The 21,845-nt window shown below is 37.2% G+C and overlaps 2 protein-coding genes across 2 annotated transcripts in view; one reads left to right on the top strand and one right to left on the bottom strand.

The window, feature by feature from the left end:
• Nucleotides 1-2,040, top strand: part of LOC21404725 (DEAD-box ATP-dependent RNA helicase 28) — an 8,171-nt gene extending 6,131 nt beyond the window's left edge. The window contains exons 16-19 of the mRNA XM_024174529.1: nt 169-267; nt 374-454; nt 878-1,152; nt 1,570-2,040. Of these exons, the coding sequence (XP_024030297.1) occupies nt 169-267; nt 374-454; nt 878-1,152; nt 1,570-1,585 (471 nt within the window). The 3' untranslated portion in view covers nt 1,586-2,040. The remainder of the gene's footprint in view (nt 1-168; nt 268-373; nt 455-877; nt 1,153-1,569) is intronic.
• Nucleotides 2,041-4,361: 2,321 nt separating this feature from the next.
• Nucleotides 4,362-9,849, bottom strand: LOC21404726. Its single transcript, XM_010111697.2, has 3 exons — nt 9,583-9,849; nt 9,103-9,188; nt 4,362-7,740 (listed from the first exon to the last, which is right to left on the bottom strand). Exon 3 carries the CDS (start codon nt 7,616-7,618, stop codon nt 4,682-4,684), a length of 2,937 nt encoding a protein of 978 aa, XP_010109999.1. The 5' UTR covers nt 7,619-7,740; nt 9,103-9,188; nt 9,583-9,849; the 3' UTR covers nt 4,362-4,681.
• Between the last annotated feature and the right edge of the window lie 11,996 nt (nt 9,850-21,845).

Genomic DNA, 21,845 nt, shown 5'->3' on the forward strand with positions numbered 1-21,845 from the left:
CTAAAAATGGAAAAAATTTTTTTTTTTTTTTTTTTTTTTGCTGTAAAAGGCTTCCATGTAACTTGTTAATCTCATAGCTTCAACAAGATTAAATTTGGTCTTTGCATATCTCATCTTTCTTAGTGTAATATGTTCTTTAAGCTTAACATCTGAAATATCTATTGATAGGCATCTTTGGAAAAAGGAAAGACATCTGGAAACGAGGTCCTCAGTGCCCAACAAGCAGAAGACCTAAAGATGAAGGAAAAGAGGAAACGAGAACGAGAGGTGACTATAATCCTGCATCCATCCTATGCTTATTTCTTAATGAATACAATTGCATGAAAAATATCAGATGTCACATTTCCACTAATACCTCTCGAGTCTTGATCAGAAAAATTTGCCCCGGAAGAAGCGCCGAAAACTGGAAGCAGCTAGAGAAATGCTAGAGGAAAATCAAAGTGAAAAGCTAGAAGTATGTATCTTATATACTTTTCTTTTTCATTCATCTGTATTTGCCTTTGTATATTGCAGGCATAAATACCTATGCACACATTTCTTTTTAAAAAAAATTTATTGTCTTTTAAGTTGATTCTTTTCGAATAATTGGGTGATGCATGCTATTCAAACTGATCACCGTGGATTATGATGCCAGTTGTAGTAGTGGTGGTGTGAATTGATTCATAAGATTGCAAATGTTAGTTATGTTCGGTCAAATTTTGTTGCAGCCTCTCTATTTGGTTGACACCAAGAGTGTATTGCTATCTGCAACTTGATTCATATGCTGTTTTGGCTTGTATCTTATACACAATCCATCACTCCTTTCCTCTAGCCTGTATTAGCACCTCAAACATTTATTTTGGCCATGTTAGTAGTACTGTCATGTTGATAATCGCAGGGAAATGGAAAACAAAAAGAAAAGAGTGGTTTGTCACTTGTTGATCTGGCTTACCGGCGTGCAAAAGCTGTGAAGGCTAAAAAGAAGGCTGTGGACGCTGGAAAAATTGTGATGAAGGCTAGCAAGAAACCTAAGCATTCTTCTGAAAGAACTCAGTCAAGGACAGAAGAGATGAGGGAACTATTTGAAAGTGACATGAGTGAGAGGAAGCAGAGAAGAAACATCAGTGGAGCAGGAAAGAAAAAGTCCAAGCACTCGTTTAAAAGCAAGTCAAGGTATGAAACACATCTCAGTTATTTATTTTTTTTATTTTTGTTTAATTGTGGCTCGGAAGGGTTCTTTTTCTGTACATATGAGATATGTTTCAGGTTCAGATTAATTTGGATGAATATTTCATTTAACCGCACCAATATAGATGTATAGGTTTGATATGAGTTTAGCCTGTTATGTTATTCTGCTGTTAAAATCTCCCTTGCAAGTTGTAAACACATAGGGTCACTGTGAAATTAACTTAAGAATTGAAAGAGAAAAATTGTTGATACTTTCAAAACCCTTTAAACCTGCAGTATCACCCGTTAAAATAGGAAGAAGACAAAAAAGAAAGTTATTTATGTGACACGAATCATGACTGTCATTCTTATATATCTTTCTATATATAATGCTGAATGTTCCTCTCTCGGATATCTTCCCAGGTATAAACGCAGATAGCAACTTCTGGTCCGCAGATTTGACGTTTTGGTGCTAAGATACGAAAGGATAGCTTATATGTTTTTATTACTAGGTGTTGTTTTAATAGCAAGCAATTTTGGTCGAGTAAGATTGGTCGATGCCATAGGGAGACATAGACATGGTGTCTAGCTCCTACTAGTTTCCTAATGTTATTTCCTTATTTATGCTCTTATTTCTATAGGATTTTATTTCCTGTTTTTCTCTTCTTTTTTTGGCTGATCTTCTGAGAAGATTCTTCTCTACTTTTTTACTTTTTTTTTTTTAAAGCTAAACGTAATTTGATATATCGCTGTTGAGCAATTTGTTTTGGGACGTAGCTAACAGGCCAACCAATCCATAGAGTGAATTAGGCCGGTACGACTTTTTGTAGATTACTTATTTCCTCGCACTATAATGAGTAAATTGGGTTTAAATTATTTACATAATTGGGGTGTGTTTGTTGAACCATAAAGGAAAGTAAGGAAAAAGCAATGTGATTAGAAAGGAAAGTAAAGTAATAATAATGAGAATTATTTGATTCTTTTTTAGTATTTACTTGTCTATTTGATAGTGTAGTAGGATATAGTATAATGGGAAACAATCTTTATTCCTTTGTTAGTGTTTACTATCTTCAGTATAGAAATGCGAGCAATGCAAGTTACTAAAATCTAAATTAAATAATTATTGCTTTATGACGTGAACTTATCAAGGGTGTATTAGCAAATAGGCATTCACTCTTTAATAAGGAATAAATATTAAAGGGGTGTATGGATTGATTCTTTTTCTTAATTTCCTATGTTACGGGGATCTACCAAACTATTATCCTCAAATTTGTAAGCAAAACATATGATTAAAAGCGAGAATTGCTCTTATTCCATTTTTCTTTCATGTGGATAAACACACCCTTGACATTGAATACAAATTATCTGAAAGTGTTATTCTTTTAAACACTACTGATCCCTAGAAATAATTACACAATATGGCTAGATTGGTATTGAAATTTGTAAAATTTGCAGAATATTTCAAAAATAACAAAAATGTCATAATAATTATCGTAATAATGATATATTTTTCCTACTATATATGGTTTGTTTTTCTTAAAATATTCTGAAGATTTTGCTATATTTCTACGACTGAAATTTTAGTGTACTGCGAAAAGCCCCTAATCTATATGTCGCTTGTCCATTAGCACATGGGCGAACTCTCACAGGCTCAACAACTGCGAGAACTGACGAGCCTCATTCTGTTGAGCAAATATTTGGAGAAATTAGTCCATACTGTTTTTTTTTTCCCCTCTCTATGGAGAAAAGTAATTTTGTGTAGTTTTATTCTAAATAATTCAATGTCATTATAACTATTTGTTTTTTCTTTTATTAATTAATTGTTCATATTTTAGTGGGTGGCACGAATAACACTTTACCGTCAGGAGTGGCATTTTGGATTTTTCCCCTCTTTATATTCAATTAGTCCATGTTGAACATGGTTGACGACTACTCCTTCCCCACAGTCCATAGCATAAGTACGAAACCCACGCCTGGTTTTGTCCCATTCTCGACAAACTCGTTGTTGGTGTTGTAGTAGAGATATAATCCTATCGGTTCACGTGAACTATGAAGCACTCTGAATATCCATGAACTTGTTCAGTTCATCAACCGCGATAACTACGAAGGAAGATGGCCAGTACACTAATTAAACGCAACACATTCCTAAAAATAAATCAAAAAATTATTATTCAACCTTTCTATTTTGCTCTCCCATCTACTTAACAACTTTAGCAAATATTTTAATTTTTTATATCCTTCACATTCAACATTTATCTCTATCCTTTCTACTGTCCATGAGCCTAAACAAAACAAAAGCCACTCCATCCCTCCAGGAATGACAGTAGAAGCCGAACTGATTAGGTTTTCTTCCACCACCCTCCATTCGGAGTTGGAAAACAGAAGTGTTTTTTGTTGTCTCTTCATTTAAGGATAATTTTGTAATAGCAAAAGTTTATAAGAAAAAGGCGCCCTAATAAAAGCAGAGGTTATTGGGGGAAAACGTAATAAATAGCAAAATTTATGAAATTAAATTAAGTAAAGAGAGATTTTAAAACTATGGGAAAAGGAGATAAATATGCTTGCAGAGTCTGAATTTTTTCTCTTTTATTAATATTTTTTTTGGCTAAATAACTGTATCAATTAAAAGGGTTTTAATCAAGAATAAAAGATAAAAATTGAATCTCATATATTATAAGAGTAATTTCAACCATTTTCTTTAAAACTATTTAAAGTAAATAACAATTTACCGCTTAAATATTTTATTCACTACCAGTAAAAAAACAACATAACTTTTTTTTTTACGACTGATAAATATTTTTTCCACGTTTTTACCACAAATTATTTTTTATTATTTAATAAACTACTATTTATTTTAAATAATTTTAAAATATGTTATTTACTCTATATTACAACTTCGTTAGATGGACCTTAAAACTAGACTTGCGAGCCCAAATATCCGAACGAAAGGGTCTATATGGAGCCCTTAAAGTCTGAACATAAGCTCTTAAAACATGCTCGGCCAGTAAATAATAAATAATAAATAATTTTTTTAGGAAAAAAAATAACATGCACTCTTTATATGATATAATCCAACATTTTTCCGGTGTCAAGCGGTGGTGGAAGAGAGTTGATTTCTTTATAAAGAAAGAGGCAGTCAAATATTTTTTTCACTCGTTTACTCTCTTCATCTACAGAATTGCCGGCAAAACCGTTCACTTTCAAGAAGCACCACGAATATAACTTAGAGACCCGTTCCTATATTTTTGTGATATACAAGGACAAGAAATTACAGCTAAATATTCCCAAGTCTTCTACCTTGAAATGCCTCCTATGAAACAGAAAAAAGAAAAGAAAATACAAGAAAATCAAAACAAGAACCTAATTTCTTTCCCTTCAGCAATTAATCGTATAAATCATGTTACATTGACAATCCCTCCAGCTTTATTAATTTCTTCCGGATCATCTTCGAAATCGGAGTGCAAGCATCAATCTACTAGTTGGACTTAAGAATCGATCCAAAGAGAGCAATAAGTGCAGGAGAACAAAAAAACTTCTATCTCCACGGTGGTTGCTGCTGTTTGTAGCTAAATTGATAAGCTTCCCACCCACCATCCGGTTCCTTCCTTTTTCCGCCAATGCTGGAACTTGAAGGGGGCTGTGAATTGGTCCTCAAATGCTCCTCCACCGGCCTTCCTTGCCCAGTAATGAAGAACTGCCTTAGACCCGAGTCCCTATTCCCTCCTTCAACCATGAAACCAGAATTTAGATCGAAATTGGGGCGTGATGGCCCAGCACCGTTTAGACCCGGTTGTGTATTAGTCATGCTCAGAATGAATGGTGGCTGGGAATAAGGTGGAACAGCTGGTGCAGAGGGCACAATTTGAGGCATTACCGTGGTTCGTGTATCCACCACGCAGGGGATTGTACCACTGGGTCCATATAAGGCAGAGGACAGAGACATTGTAGGCCCTGTTGTCAGACCATTATAACCAAACACAGACGCAGGAGTGTAAGAACCAGTGGGAGCCAACCCCAGAAAGCTTCCTGTTCTTGTCATGGTAGAATCTACTGCAGACTCTATACCCTTGCCATTTGGTAGGGAGAGGACTTGAGGGACAAACTCTTTTCTGTTGATCTCGACTCTGGTACCCATTATGGAAATGACAGAAGCATCTGGTTTAGGCACTATATGTGGATTTACAGTCTGTGAAGGCTTACCAGGTCCTTGATCTAACGAGTCTTGAAAGGCCGGCCTATCATTCAAATCAAAGTTTCTCATAGAAGGTTGCATTGATGATGATGAAGAGGCAGGAGAAGGGCTGCGACGGCCGCTTCGGTTGTACATATGCTGCCCTTCCACTGTTAAGTTTGATGGTAGAACATCGCCATCATCCTCAATCCGGTTTAAATCCAGCTTGAACCTTTCTGATCTTTGGCTCACTTCTACAGATGATTCCCCAGAAGGAAGGCCAGAAGATGCTGGAATTTGTTTCCCTAAATCATCTCCACCCTCAGCCACATTAAGATCAATATCAAGAAAATCGTGCCTCTGCTTTGAGCCACTATCGCTTGTACCCCCAACAGAGTGATTCTTATCACTGTCAGAATTTTTACGCGGTGAAGCTGGTCGAAAAGCACTAGTAGCAGCAGATCCTTTCCATCCAAGAGTACCCTCAAACTGTAAAGGGGCTACAGGCAATCCAGGAATAGTTGCTGGTCTCGAAGCAGAAACAACCGAAATTGGTGTGGATACAGTATTACCAGGCCCATCCATCTCATCAGAGCAAACTTCTTCATTTAGATCAAAACCACACAAACCTTTTTCTATGTTAATCTCCATTTCTTGTGCTGCTTCCGTCACCTGGGAGGACTCTATATCCTGATTGCAGTTCTCTGATGTCGTATCCAGATTAGCTGCCTCGGAAGAACGGGTTTGAGCAGCTGGCACCTCATTTGGTGGAATCTCGGTAGGCAGGTCCTGTTTCTCATTTATGGAGTCAGGGCTACCTGGTTGCTTCAGTCCACCTTCTGAGGTTTTCTCAGAAGATGAGCTTGTAAATGGTCCTTTGAAGACTTCTCTTTCAACTGCTTTGGCAACCTGTCGAGCAACTTCTAAAGCATCAACACCATAATCAAGTTCACTATCAGACCTTCTCTTGTTAATAGCACCTGAACTTTTGGTATCCATCACAGGCTTAGAGAATTCATATGCAATTCTAAAATCCCTATCTTCATCACTAGCATGCTCCTTATCCTCGTCAACGGTTCCCAGGTCATCCAACCTAGAAGACGTCTCTAAATCCTCAGGGTTCCCAAACACAGTACCATTAACAGATGAGTCCTGCAATGCATTAGAACGACGTTCACCGTCTTCCGCTGCACTGCAATGATTTCCAACCCTACATTCTCCCACCACACTCTTTGAATCAGCTGGTGCACAATCTGTGGCAGAGATTTTTTCACACATATCATTCTCACTGGCTTCAACTTTATTTTGCAAATCAGGCTGCTTCTTTGACTCCGGAGGACTTGCAGCAGCGGCATCCAGTGGAGCACTTCCAGGTTCCACAGGACTAGATATAGAACTTTCAACTTTGTCTGCCTGCTTTTCATTTTGGGAGAACTCATTCACTATTTGGAAATCTGTAGTTCCTTCATCAGTGCCTTTCTTCGTATCTGGAAAACTAGTCTCAACAGACGTTACTCCTAAAGGACATACAGGGGAATCTTCTATCGCTGAAGGATTTTCTTTAACAGGGTTTGAAACAACAGAAGAGGGCAGGGGATCTGCAGATCTCTCTTTTGTGTCTGCACTGTCTAAGATTTTGTGGGTGCTAAGCGGATTGTTATCAGTATGGATCTCTACATCATCACCCCTTTCTGCAGGTTCTGAACTGAGAGTTTCCCCTTTAACAGTTCCTTCAGAAGTAACAGGAATACCTGAAGGAGATGGTCTACTGTCCTCTGAAACAAGCTTTGAACTTGCATCATCATGAGATACCACAACATTGTCAACTTCACAGTTACTTGCGTCTCCCTTCCTTTCCTGCGTCCAGCTATCAAACAGAATTCTTGCTCTATCCTGAACTGTAGAACTTTTGTGGCCAAGAAGATTCTTGACCGTAATCCAGATTCCTGAAGACACTGATCTCTCATTATTTATATGCAGCTTTTCAAGTGCTTGTAGTAGAGCAGTGATTGACTCTTCTACAAAGCTTTCATTTGTATCAGTACAAAACTTTTGAGCATCTTTTAGCCATCTATCAATGAACCAGAGACCGTCTAATTGAATAAAAAGATCAAGGCAATCTTTATTCTCTGTGGCAGCAATAGTGCTGGCCACAGCAGCCCACTGCCTAGATGCATCACCAACATTCTTCACCGCACAATCTTTCTCCTTCTGCATTACCGTTACCAGCTCCTCAACTCGAGATAGGGCTGTGAGCCCATCTTTCATCTCAGTCAAGGTGAAGAAATCCTCGAGCGTCATACTGCTTCACATACCATGTTTCTTGATTTCACATAAGTAATTGTGCAGAAACAACGTTTTTTCTCCCATGCAGAATTGTTGTAGACTTCAGAACGAAATTTATCAAAGTATTCTGGAAAACACTGCATCAACAAGTTTGTGAACATGCAGTTTAACCGTATAAAGATAACAAAATTCGTTTATCATTTATTATTTATTCTTTTTATTAATAAGTCACTTGAAAATCTTCACGACTGAATTTGACAGATAACAAAATTCTGTCTTATATGATGGAGATCGTTATAATCACAGATTTCAAACTTAATTTTAGGAATAAAAATAGAGTTGCTTTAAAATTCTCATTTTTCCTATCTTCCTCGCCAGCAAAAAAATTGCACTCGTTCCCTCACTTTTTCTCCCTTCTCTTCCCTTCCCTCTTCCCATATTGTACCAAAATAACTTTTTTGTGGGCCTAAGGAATAGTTCTGTAATTTTTTCCTTCCAAGATCCACCTTTATTCATTCTATTCAAAAAAATGTAGAGCAAATCAGGGATTAAAAGGGCGCAAAGTTACACAAACATGCATAAAAATCAATGCAAACAATCCACTGTTATTTGTTAAGCATAAAGTTCAAACATAAATCAATGGACTACTTTGGAAAATATCAGTATTCTTAATAGCTTGGATAAGATAATCTATGACAACATCTAGTAACATTTACTTAAGCTAAAACAGAAACTGAAGTTAAGTCGGAAAACAGAGGAAACAACAGTCAAATTCTCATTATTGGTAAATCATGCAATCACAGTACTGAAAAAAAAAGGATCAAAATAAGAATGTTTCTTTCCGAAGAAAGGTCTTAGCTCGAAACAACTTCATTATATTTACTTTTCAATCCTTACTCTTAACAATTTAGAAAGAAAAAAAAAGTTCAGAAGGAAAGTTCAACTTAGCCCTGAAGAACAGAATCATCTCATGCTAAATCCAACTTCAAATGAAGACAGCATTAGCAAAATACACACGCAATAAATGAGATTCCTAAGAGACAGCAAGAGCCCCCAAACAAAATAGAACAATATATGAAACTCCAGAAGATATACAATATACTGAAAAATTGCCTGTCCACATATATTTAATCCTAGCCACACAGAAAATTTTGACAACTGACAGTGAGGAACAAAAAATAGGGAGATGTCCACCTTTTAACGATGTTTGGAGTTCTTACAGATCAAAAAAAGTCTGATATCACGCAATAGAAAGAATCAAAAATAGAAAGAATCAAAATTGACAAGTGCCACAAAGTGCAGTGTATGGATAAGGAAATCGATAATTTTGCGTCACTTCCAAAATTAGAAGGTATAAGACCACAATAAATCAATTATGCAGAAAGAGACCAAACAAATGGTCATCCAAACAGATTGATCAAGCGTACGTATATTGATTAATCTGTATGAATAATTAAGCAATGTACCAAAATCCAAATCAAAATCAGAATGGGAATTACCAGATGCTTAAGCGCCTGCTGTAGAGCCACGAGGATCCAATTATTAGACTTTCAACCGCAATTTCCAAATTGCTTATATTCTACTCCTGAAACAGCCAAACAAGCACTAAAATGAAAACCCTAAATACACACCATAACCACATAAGATGAATAAAGCGAGACCTAGCTAACTTATAGACCAGCCTAAGCTAAAATCAAATACGAAAGTGATACAGATTCTTCGATTTTCCGACCAAAAAAATTTGTAAATACCAAACCCTAGAATTCAAGGAACCCAATTAAACAGAAAAAACTCTGGCTTCACACTTTGGTTAAGCAGGCAATCCATGGAAAATCTCATTTATCTCGAATTTAAACAGGATTATCAGAATTAATGGCGCCCTAAGGCGTATGATTAATATCGCTAATCACAATAACAGAAACGAATTAATGACATAAAACAACATTGATAAATAATTACGATTCGACTATATCCTTTACCTTCATGAATGAATTTGAAAACCCTAGCCTTCACCACAGCTGAAAAAGAGAAAATCTCCAATCTCGCCCCCTCTTTCTCTCTCCTCTTCCGCCTAAGGTTGGGGCTTCTCTCTCTAGTCGCTATCTCTCCCTAAAACTCGGGTTTTATTTCCCTCTCTCTCTTCTTCACAAAACCCTCGCTTTCGCCCTCCGGAGCTTAGAGAGAAAAGAGAACCCAACGTTTCTTCTTCGTGTGTTACTATTTTTTTTTTTTCTTTTCCAATTAGTTTAATTTTCTCCTCAGTTCTCTGGTCCGTTTTTAGTTGTATTTGGGTGACCACACGCGCTAACGTGCGGGAGCCGTGGCTTCCGAGTTGGAGCGAGCCAAGTCGGCTTGGGGTGGGGACCACCTCGTAACTTGTCTAGTGAACAAGTGTAGGATTTTTAATTTAATTTTTATTTTATGTTTTCAAAATTTTTATTTTCTTTTTCAAAGAAAGAAAAAACCATTTAAAAAAGAAAATGTTAGGGTGGGGAAGGCTAAAAAGACAGGGAATGCACCAGACTACAAAAACTGTCAATTTTCGGATGTAGCTTTTGTGGGGCTTCTGTCATGAGCTTCAAAGAAAGGACTGAGGACAGAAATGGTCTATGCTGAAAAAGAGAGGAGCATGTCGCTGTCACTTTCAAGTCACGTGTTAGTACACGTGCGGTTTTTTTATTTTTTTTTATTTTCTAATTTTGATTACTTTTTTTCTTTCAAATATGGCAGTTGTACAACGAAGAAGAAAATTTTCTTGCATTCAAATCCGTGTTAAAAAAATCTTTTCCAGCAAAAAAAAAAAAAAATACGTGTACAAAAATATTCTTTGAGATATCATAAATTATGAATGTGAATGTCTTTGCCTTTTTGCAATTTTGTACTTTCTTTTTCTATGCCTGCAGCTGAAAAGATTTGCAGAAATATTGGGCGCACAAAACAAATATGTAACCAATGGACTTGCGACAAAGCAATTCGGATGGTATGATTGTTTCCTTTGCTTGAAATGGAGGGGCAAACTCATTCACTTTGTCATGCGCTAGAGGCGATTGATTACATATGTCGACCATTTTGAACTATATTCCAATCATATATATATATATATATATGTATATATAAAAGAAATGTCAAATAAGAATTTAGAAGGTCAGATATTATATTGCTTCGATCCGATGAAATGTCTGCTCCAAAAAAAAAAATCACAAACACATTGGGACCAACGGATTTGCCAATTGTCTCAATCAATGTCGTTCGTTGCTAACTCTATTGAATTTAATTACTGTTAAAAAAAAGAGCTACGGAACTCGTGCAGCATGCAAGTGATATACGTGGCTATGAAATTTTTTTCCCTCTTCTTTTTTGTTCTCTCTCAGAGCATATTTAATATACCGTATAAACACTCTGTATTGTATAAAATATCATATTAAAAATATATAAAATATTTCACAAATATCAAGACTCAAGATTGGGTTTTATGATTGACATTGGGGTTGAGTTTTGAGACCGGAGTAATGTTAGGTTTTATATTTTTTTAAAATTACATGTTGACCCTAAACTTTTAAAAAATTATGTTTTAATCCATCAATTTTTTAAAATTATATTTTGACCCCTCAACTTTTTAAAATTATATTGTCACCCCTTAATTTTTTAAAAATTACAATTTGACCTCATTTTTTAAATTTTTTTACAAAAAGACCCTATATAGCAACTCTACTTTCTCCCTTGCTTCCTCAAAATGTTGGGTTCAAATCGATATTAGAGTCGAATTAGGTTATGATTAGGCTAAATTTAATCTTATTACAAACTAATATGTAAATAGATTACAATAGTAAAAATAGTATAATATTTAATAATACCACTAACCAAAAACCGTATTATATAAAAATTATACAATGCAATACAATTGGTGCACCAAACATGTCCTTAAGCATGTAGATCTTTCATCATTCATCAACCAGAGTCCAAGAATTGTAGAACTATATTAAAAAGAGTTCATAATTATCGTTAGGAATAGCCATTCTGGCATTCCATGGTATTATCAGTGTTATCATTGTGGTTCTTGACGACTGAAAATGACATGCAATTGGGAAACGATCATGTAGATATCTTAAAGGAGGCCCACATAATAACACTACGACATGCAGAAAGCTATTGACGTTTTTAACATTTTTCTTTCATAACACAAGGTACTTTACAGTTGTTCGTGCTAGGTGACATTTTCAAGCCCTTGACCTTTTACTTATTTGATATTTCTCATACACACATACATACATACATATATATATATATATATGCCAACAGGAAAAGAAGCAAATACACTAGGAATGACATGGGTACAAGAAGTGCTTAGTATACAAACACTACAACAATTATGCCCATTTGCGACGACTTTTTTTGCGACGACATATGTCGTCACAAATAATTCACTATTTGTGACGACATGTCGTCGCAAATACCTTCCGTTAAATAAAATGCACATGTCGTCGCTAATAAGTTTAATGTCATCGCAAATAATATTGGCGCGCAAATTTCAATGGCGCGGATTTTTGGCGCCAAGGTAATCCATTTTTTTTCCGACGACAAGCAGCGAATATTTGCGACGACACGTCGTCGCAAATAGTTTTGGATTATTTGCGACAACATTGTTTCAATGTTGTCGCAAATAATCCAGTTGACGAGAAAGTATGCGCGGAAAAAAAAAAGGTTATTTGCGACGATGTTTGTATTAATTGCGACGACATTGTCGTCGCAAATAAAAAATTATTTGCGACGATATTTTAAATTTATTTGCGACGAATGTGTCGTCGCAAATAACTGTGACCTAATATACGCTTCTTCTTCTTCTTCATTTTCTCCCGACTCTCTCTGCAAAATATCTCTCTCTCTCCTGCAATATCTCTCTCTTTCCAAAAAAACCTGGTTCCGCCAGCCCGCTCCTGGCGCCCTGCTCCCGCCGCCCCGGTCCCGCCACCCCACGCCCGCCCGTTCACGAACAGGTATTTTTTTTTTTCTTAACAATATTGTTCTTTTTTTTCTTAAGCATTATATTTGTTAAGCATTATACTTGTTATTAGAACTAGATTATAGAACTTAAAATTATTTCCTAAGTATTATACTTAGAACTAGATGAGTAGAATTTAGAACTAGATGACTAGATTATATTTAGAACTTAGAATCATTATACTTATTATTGTGTTTATATGTTACTCTAGATGTTAATAAAATGTTAATTTTGGTGTTTGAAAATTATGTTTGATGTTTTAATTTGATGTAGGCGTTTGATTTTTCGCCTTCATCCTTGTTTGCACGGTTCTTCCGACGTAATCCTTCTATTTTCAGCCCCCGTTTAGTGGGTTTGAACTTTGTAAGTATTTTATATTTGTTTAGTTTAAAATTTTAGTAGTTGTATGAATTCGGGATTATGTTGAAATTTAGTATATGTTTATGATTCTTGTTCTGGGTGGCACATCTTACAGCTATGGTGTGCCGAAATCTTTTAAAGTTGTTTTTCTGCAGGTTTTGATTTTTAGATTATATGAAAAATAAGTCGTTATGCTGCCGAATTTTACTTAGGAAACCATAATTTTAATAAGTTAATTAACACAATTTAATTAATAAAACTTAATTGTGTTAATTAAGAATAAAATTAAAATTAATTGAACACATTAATAAATTGTTATGTCTGGTGTCGTTTATAGTTGAAATGCCGATTGACAAAAGTTGGACTTCTTTGAGGAACTGATTGTCGAATGAATATTGGAATGGATTATCTGCTTTTATTGAGGTCGCCAAAAATTATGTAACTTCAATTGGCCATATCAGCTGTCCTTGTATGAAATGTAGAAACCATGAAATGCATCCAATAGAAACTGTGAGAGCGCATATACATCGATATGGTTTTGATCCATTGTATAGAACATGGATTCACCGTGGTGAAGTAGAGGCGCTTTCAGGTGTAGACCCAATAGTTAATCAACCAGTAGACGAGATGTTTGCAGTCTTAGAAGACGTTGCCGGGATTAATGATGACCATGGAATATTGGATGAGACGCATGTGGATCTAGAAGATGCACAATACGCTGAATTTAAGTATCTACTTTCTGAGCTCCAGGTGGGATTGTATCCGGGCTGCACTAAGTATTCATCTTTAAATTTCTTAGTGAAATTGATGCATTTAAAAGTGTTATACAAGTGGCCTAATGAGTGTATGGATGATGTCTTAAGTCTATTGAAAGATGCATTTCCAGATGTGAAGTTACCTTCTTCTCATTATGAGTCGAAGAAGTTCATGAGTAAACTTGGATTGGGTTACGAAACAATTCATGTCTGCAAGTACGATTGTGCTTTATTTTGGAAGGAGAACACTGATCTACATACATGTCATGTATGTAAAACATCACGTTGGAAGAAAAAAAAGACAAAGGGTACTAAACAAGTCCCGTGGAAAGTACTACGTTATTTCTCGTTAACAGATCGGTTGAAGCGTCTGTACGGTTCTCGTCACACAGCTAAAGATATGGCGTGGCACCAGCGTGGGCGTTCAAATGATGAGGATTTAATGCGTCATCCAGTCGATGGTATTGAATGGAAGGGGATAGATGAAAAGTATCCTGAGTTTTCACGTGAGCCGAGAAATGTTCGCTTGGGGTTGGCCGCTGATGGTTTTAATCCTTTCAGTAACATGAGCCTCTCATACAGTATGTGGCCGATGGTTTTAACGGCTTACAATTTACCTCCGTGGTTATGCACTAAAGATCCTTATAAGATGTTGACATTGTTGATTCCTGGCCCAAATGCACCCGGAAAGGATATGGATGTCATTTTAAGGCCTCTTGTGGATAAGCTAAAAGATTTGTGGAATGATGGAGTAATTGTACGTGACACAATTTCGAATACATCATTTCAAATTCGAGCTATGTTGCTCATGACTGTTAATGATTTTCCTGCTTGTAGTAGTTTATCTAGATGGAGTGATCAGGGCTATTTAGCATGCCCAACTTGCAACGTTGTAACTCCTTCAAAGAGGATAACAAGTAAGACTTGTTTTGTTGGCCATCGGCGATGGCTTCCTATTAAACATGGGATGAGAAAAAATAAAAAGTTTGATGGTATGGTTGAGAAACGACCTCCTCCGGCTCGAAAACCTATTCACCAAATCTTAGCTCAGTTACAAAATATATGTGTCCTTCAGATTGTTTGGTAAACATGAAAAGTATGGTGGGAAGAAGCGGAAAAGACATGCAAGCGAGCTTAATTGGACAAAGAAGAGTATTTTTGGGAGTTGCCTTATTGGAAGTCATTGTCGTTACGTCACAACTTAGATGTCATGCATATTAAGAAGAATGTATGTGACAGCTTATTGGGCACAATTCTAGACATTGACAAAAAAAGTAAAGATACGGATAAGGCGAGAATCGATCTGCAAAATATGGGGGTGCGCAAGGAGTTGCATTTGTATAAAGACGGTGATCGTTGGATGAAACCACATGCGTCTTATACACTATCTCCTGACGACAGTAAAAAGTTTTGTGATTTTTTAAAATCAGTAAGGTTTCCTGATGGATTTGCTTCAAATTTAAAGAAAAATGTGATCGAAGGGAAGAATAAAATTACTGGGCTAAAATCACATGACTGTCACATCATAATGCAGCGATTATTGCCAACAGGGATACGACCATTCATGAAGAAAGAGATCGTTGATGCAATAACAGAATTAAGTAATTTTTTCGAGTTAATATGCTCAAGGACATTGCGAAAAAGTGATTTAGAGAAAGCTCAACAAGATACTGTGCTTATTTTATGCAAGTTAGAAATAATTTTTCCTCCTGCCTTTTTTGACATGATGGTACATTTAGTTATACACTTGCCTGAAGAAGCCATTCGAGGAGGACCAGTTCACTTAAGATGGATGTATCCATTTGAACGTTTTCTTGGGTCGTTAAAGAAATATGTTAAGAATCGTGCACGTCCTGAGGGTTTGATTGCTGAGGCTTACATTGTCAACGAAGCTCTGACTTTTTGTTCGTTGTATTTAACTGGAGTTAAAACACGGTTTAACTGACTGGACAGAAATTAGATGGATGATGAAGATCATATTGTTAAAAAGATTTTTGTATTTGATACTCGCTGTCGGCCAATTGGGAAGATGACCCCGTCACTTGGATACTCATTTGCGAGAGAAAGCCGAGTGGTACGTCCTACAGAACTGTCCAGAAATTCAGCAGTTCATTGAGTACGTATTACTTTCACTTTTGTAGTGACCATAGGAAGGAGATTGATGCCGACGGTCGAATCATACCATTGGATGAAATTCAATCGAAAGAGTTTCCAAAATGGTTTAAGAATAAGGTTCGTTTATAATTAATTTGCATTAACATTGTTAAGTCATTAAAAAGTGGCGTTTTATAGAATATTCATGTCTCCTTGCAGATTTTCAATATTCGAAAGCAGAATGAGCCAGAAGTGAATGATCAAATACTTTCGCTTTCAAGTGGTTCAAGCTTCTCATGTCGAAGTTATCCTGGTTGTGTGGTGAACGGTGTCAAGTTTCTGACACGCAATCGGGATATGAATCGAAGTACTCAAAATAGTGGTGTTTGTGTTCGCGGACCTGATAACCAAATGTTTATGGAGTTTTAGAGGACATTTATGAGCTGTCCTACTTGAATGACAATTCTGTTATGCTTTTTAAATGTCTGTGGTTTGACACTCGTCCGGAAAAGAAAAAGATTCAACACTACAAAAATAGAATAAGTATTTTTGTTAAAGACACGTGGTACGAGAACGAACCTTTCATACTTGCATCTCAAGCAGAACAAGTTTTTTACGTAGACGATTTATTTAACGGTCCAAACTGGAAGGTTGTAGAACACTTTAGACATCGCCATATTTGGGACATCCCAGAAACTGACATTGATGACGTGATGATAGTCCAGGATACAAAGTCTAGAAATATTGAGTTATTAGTGGAACTACCAGAGATTGACTCATTTGTATTGAATCGAGATGATGGATCGTCTAATGTTGTCACTTCCGATGTTGATGCAATTATGAAAGATAAGTCTCCTGTAGTTGATGATTTTATTAATGATGAAGACGATGAAACTTTAGAGGAGTACGTTGAAGAGGAAGTCATCGAATCTGAAGACGATGATGACATAAATGATGATGGCGATAATCAACAATATAGCAGCGACGATGAGTAGAACTACAGTATAGTAATCTTTGTCATTTTTCTCATATTTCGTTTTAATATTATGATTTTGAATTTATAAATATTGTTATTAATATGAATTTGTTCACAGACATTGATGGCTGGAACGTTAGCGACTTGCGCTGGCTCTTCAGGGGGAGCGTAGCCTCCTCCCGGTCCTCACAGAGTCCCCGCCTACTGTGAGTCTGGTATGTTATTTTGACTTTTTTCTCGGTCTATCATATAGTAAATAAATGTAGTTGTACATGTTTATCACTAATTGCTTTCATATGCTTACAGCACCTGAACCTCGACAACGTAGAGGTCGAGGTGAGGTAAAAGGTTATGAAATCGCCCAAAAGGTCCTTCAAGACGGGAAAATCACAGTGGAATTTGATGAGGCGGGAGGTACTTGGAAGGCGCTTGGTAAATATGGTGCCTGGTTTGATAGTGCGGTTGGTATTCATACCAGGGACATATGCGAGCCCTTCCACGATGCTTGGAAGGACATTAGCGACGTGGACAAGAGGACAATTCAGGACCGGATGCTGGTATTTTTTTAATGGTACATTTTGTATAGTTTATAATATAGTTAACAATGCATTTTAACGATGTGAAACTGTTTTGCAAGGATTGGTTTAACGTGGATTATAACTACAAGAACGGCATTCTGAGGTCCGTTGTTGATAGGGAGGCAGCAAAGTGCTACAAGGACTGGAAAAGTTTCTTGCACCGCCACTACAAACGCTACGGTAGAGAAAGTCTCCCGAGTAACATGAGAAATCAAGTTCATTGGGATCGTTGTTGCGATAGGTTCTCCGGCGACAAATTTCAAGTAATTATAGATTTATTAGAACTTGATGATTTTTTATATATAATTTCAAGTAACTATTACTTATTATAGTTAATCATAAACATAAAATATCATAGGCAAATAGAAGTAATCGCAGCAACCAAAAGTATCCAAGCCTACATGGTCGGTTATCGTACTCTCAACATCACAACAAGAAGGTTAGTACTTATTTTTTTATCATTAACGTATTTATATGTTTGTGATTCTTGTTCTGAGTGGCACATCTTGTAGTTATGGTGTGCCGAAATCTTTTAAAGTTGTTTTTTTACAGGTTTTGATTTTTGGATTATATGAAAAATAGGTCGTTATGCTGCCGAAATTTAGTTAGAATTTAAGAATTTTAATAAATGTAATTTATTTCACAGGCCAGTACGGAGACCCAAGAGCCGATGTCTGCTATAGACAATTGGGCGGACATGCATCGTCGCGGGGACTCTTGGGTTAATACCCATGTGGAACAGACTTTCGTAAGTATTTTTACTTTTCTTATTAAATTTTTTTATACTGAAATAGTGGTTTTATAACACGTAAAAATAATTATAATGTCTTATTATGTAGAACACTCTGGAGGAGGAGAGACAGCAGAGAACACAAACTACTTCAAGCGCGACTAGACCCCCCCTTGACGAGCATGGGATTTTGGAGCAAGTTCTTGGCATGCGTAGAGGACATAAGAAATGAATGGGTCCGATGCTCTACCAAAAGCATTACTCCGAGGCTTCTCCTTCATCTGGTGGTTCATTCTCGGACGCAACATCATCGGCTCAACCTGACCCGCGTATGGATCGTTATTTAAAGAAATCGTACCGGGAACAAATGAAGATTTATGACAATCAGATGAAGATGTTAGAGTTGGTGTCTAAATTGCAGCCCAACATCTAATTACCTACGATTGCTCGTCCAGAACCAATTAACCTAGACGCTCATCTGCCTCCTTCAGATGATGACTCAGCTGTTGGCGATGCTACAAACCTAGATGAATAGTTCCGTTATATGTTCTGTTTGATTTTTCACTTTATTTAGACTTTTATATTTTGTTGAACATTATTTATGCACTTCATGTAGTATTCATAATATATTTTATAAATTTATTTAGATTTACTGTTTTTAATATTAATTTATATTTTACTTTTAATGTATCTTAATAAATTATATTCAGTATGTAACATAATAATGTTTAATTAAAATTATTAAAAATTAATTAATTGCCATTTTTTAAAAAATTCAAAAAAAAAATTTATTTCAGTTTTTGCGACGACTTTTTTATACTTATCGTCGCAAAAAAGGGTAATTATTTGCGACGACATTTTGAAATTGTCATCGCAAAAAATATTATATCACGACAAATTAAACAACGGGGTATTAGCGACAAGCGTCATCGCAAAAGAAAAATGTCGTCGCAAAAAAGGTATTTGTGACTATTTTTTTGCGACGACATAACTGTGACGACATGTCGTCGCAAAAACACTTATTTGCGACGACATGGGGGTTTTTGCGACGACAAAAAGTCGTCGCAAAAATCCCTTTTTCTTGTAGTGAAATTCAAAAAAAGAAGTGCTTAATAAATAGCAAAAGTCAAGTATATGTCATGACTTATGATGATAAATGTGTGAGAGTTTCTCTGGTTGGATTATAAAAAAAATGAATATCGGTAGTTTCTTACAGATGAAAAAATGTATCATAAATTATTTACTATACATGTTTTTTTAATTAGATGTGATTTTTACCAGACTATTGAGAAGCCTACCGGAGAACATTCTTAAATTTATATACCTTGTTTGACCAATGCTTCTAACAATAGGCCCAAAGTATTCTTTATGACTTTCTTTGTAAGGGGAGCCTAAATTACACGCCCTAACCCTTTTATGAGGGGTGAATTAAAATATGGTTGAGTTGTACAAACAGTGACGAAGTCAAAATTTTGTTTAGCAGGAGCTTGAGTTAAATGAAGGTTTTAAACTTTTTTTTTTTTTTTGGTTCTAGAGTTGTAAACTAAATTAATAATGTTGTGTGGGAAAATATGGGCTGCCACGTCAGAGACGGCCAACTCCTCCAAGGAGGAGAGGCTTCCGAACGGACGACTCCTCCAAGGAGGAGAGGCATCCGAACGGTCGACTCCTCTAAGGAGGAGAGGCCTCCAGACGGACGACTCCTCCAAGGAGGAGAGGCTTCCAGACGGTCGACTCCTCCAAGGAAGAGAGGCTTCCAGACGGCTAACTCCTCCAAGGAGGAGAGGCATCCGAACGGCCAACTCCTCCAAGGAGGAGAGGCTTCCAGACGGCTAACTCCTCCAAGGAGGAAAGGCCTCCAAACGGTCGACTCCTCCAAGGAGGAGAGGCCTCCAGACGGACGACTCCTCCAAGGAGGAGAGGCCTCCAGACGGACGAACTCCTCCAACAAGAAGAGACATCCGAACGGCCAACTCCTCCAAGGAGGAGAGGCCTCCAGACGGTCGACTCCTCCAAGGAGGATAGGCCTCCAGACAGATGACTCCTCCAAGGAGGAGAGACATCCAAACGGCCAACTCTTCCAAGGAGGAGAGGCTTCCAGACGGTCGACTCCTCCAAGGAGGAGAGGCCTCCAGACAGTCGACTCATCCAAGGAGGAGAGGCCTCCAGACGAACGACTCCTCCAAGGAGGAGAGGCATCCGAACGGCCAGCTCCTCCAAGGAGGAGAGGCTTCCAGACGGACGACTCCTCCAAGGAGGAGAGGCCTCCAGACGGTCGACTCCTCCAAGGAGGAGAGGCCTCCAAACGGACGACTCCTCCAAGGAGGAGAGACATCCGAACGGCCAACTCCTCCAAGGAGGAGAGGCTTCCAGACGGTCAACTCCTCCAAGGAGGAGAGGCTTCCAGACGGTCGACTCCTCCAAGGAAGAGAGGCCTCCAGACGGCCGACCCTTCCAAGGAGGAGAGGCTTCTAGACGGACGACCGTACCAACATGGGTCCACATCCCCAGAAAACTCCCTTAGTGGATAAGGGAGTTACGTCTAGGTTTAAAAAATGTCAGTAATGTTCCAGACGGTCAACTCCTCCAAGGAGGAGAGGCTTCCAGACGGTCGACTCCTCCAAGGAAGAGAGGCCTCCAGACGGCCGACCCTTCCAAGGAGGAGAGGCTTCTAGACGGACGACCGTACCAACATGGGTCCACATCCCCAGAAAACTCCCTTAGTGGATAAGGGAGTTACGTCTAGGTTTAAAAAATGTCAGTAATGTAGACATTAATTACAAGCCCCTAAACCACCCTTTAATGGATGGTGGAGTATTAATGGGGGATATGCATAGCCGCAAAAGGGGACAAATTGGATGAGTGAACAGTGAAAAAAGGTGGTGACAGGCTATGGGTCTGGGTTCATAGACTAGTAGGGCACTCAAGTGGATGGGCCTACCAAGAAAAACCACCCATGAAGTAATCTCTGGCTATAAAAAGGGCAAGGCCCCGAATGAAGAAAGGGAGAGGATTTTTGGCTATTTTTCATATGTAATCAGAGAATAGAGAGTTGATTCTATGTAATCCAAAAAGAGCCCAAGGGAAATACAATACACAAGTAGATGTAGCTCTTCATTAACAGAGTGAACCACTATAAATTTTGTTTGTCCTCTCATTCAAGCATTATTCTCATGCTTCCAAAAATACAATAAACACTTCAAATATATAGTTAATTTCTAGCCGGTAACCCAACGGAATACCAGAGGGTAATCCGGCGTATTTCTGTTGACGAAATTTGACCGTCAACAAATAATATTATAAATACTGATCAAAATCTCATAATTTTTGGGTTTTTATATTTGAAATTATAATGGATATAAACAAAATATTTAAATAATAAGATATAACAAATAGTGTAAATGAAATTTTCAAAAACATACGCATAAAATGCTAATTATATAAAAAAATTTGGGTAAAATAAGAAAAAGTGGGGGAGACTTTAAAATTTTAAAAAGTTTAGAGGGGGTTAAATAAGAAAAGGTCGGGACATAACTAGAAATTGGAAAAAAGTAATAATGGAGACACTTGAGTCAGGGGAGCTTGAGCCCAAGCTCCCTCTATCCCTGTGCACAAATATCATTTATATAGCTGATTTTTCGAATTATGTTTCTTAACAACCCCCTTGAATTGACTTTATCATGCATTTAGTTTTGGTTAATTTACATTTTTTTCTCATAGCTAAATTTTTTAAATATATGTATGTATATG

The sequence above is a fragment of the Morus notabilis genome, unplaced genomic scaffold (assembly GCF_000414095.1).
Source record: "Morus notabilis unplaced genomic scaffold, ASM41409v2 Scaffold535, whole genome shotgun sequence".
Classification (NCBI taxonomy): domain Eukaryota; kingdom Viridiplantae; phylum Streptophyta; class Magnoliopsida; order Rosales; family Moraceae; genus Morus; species Morus notabilis.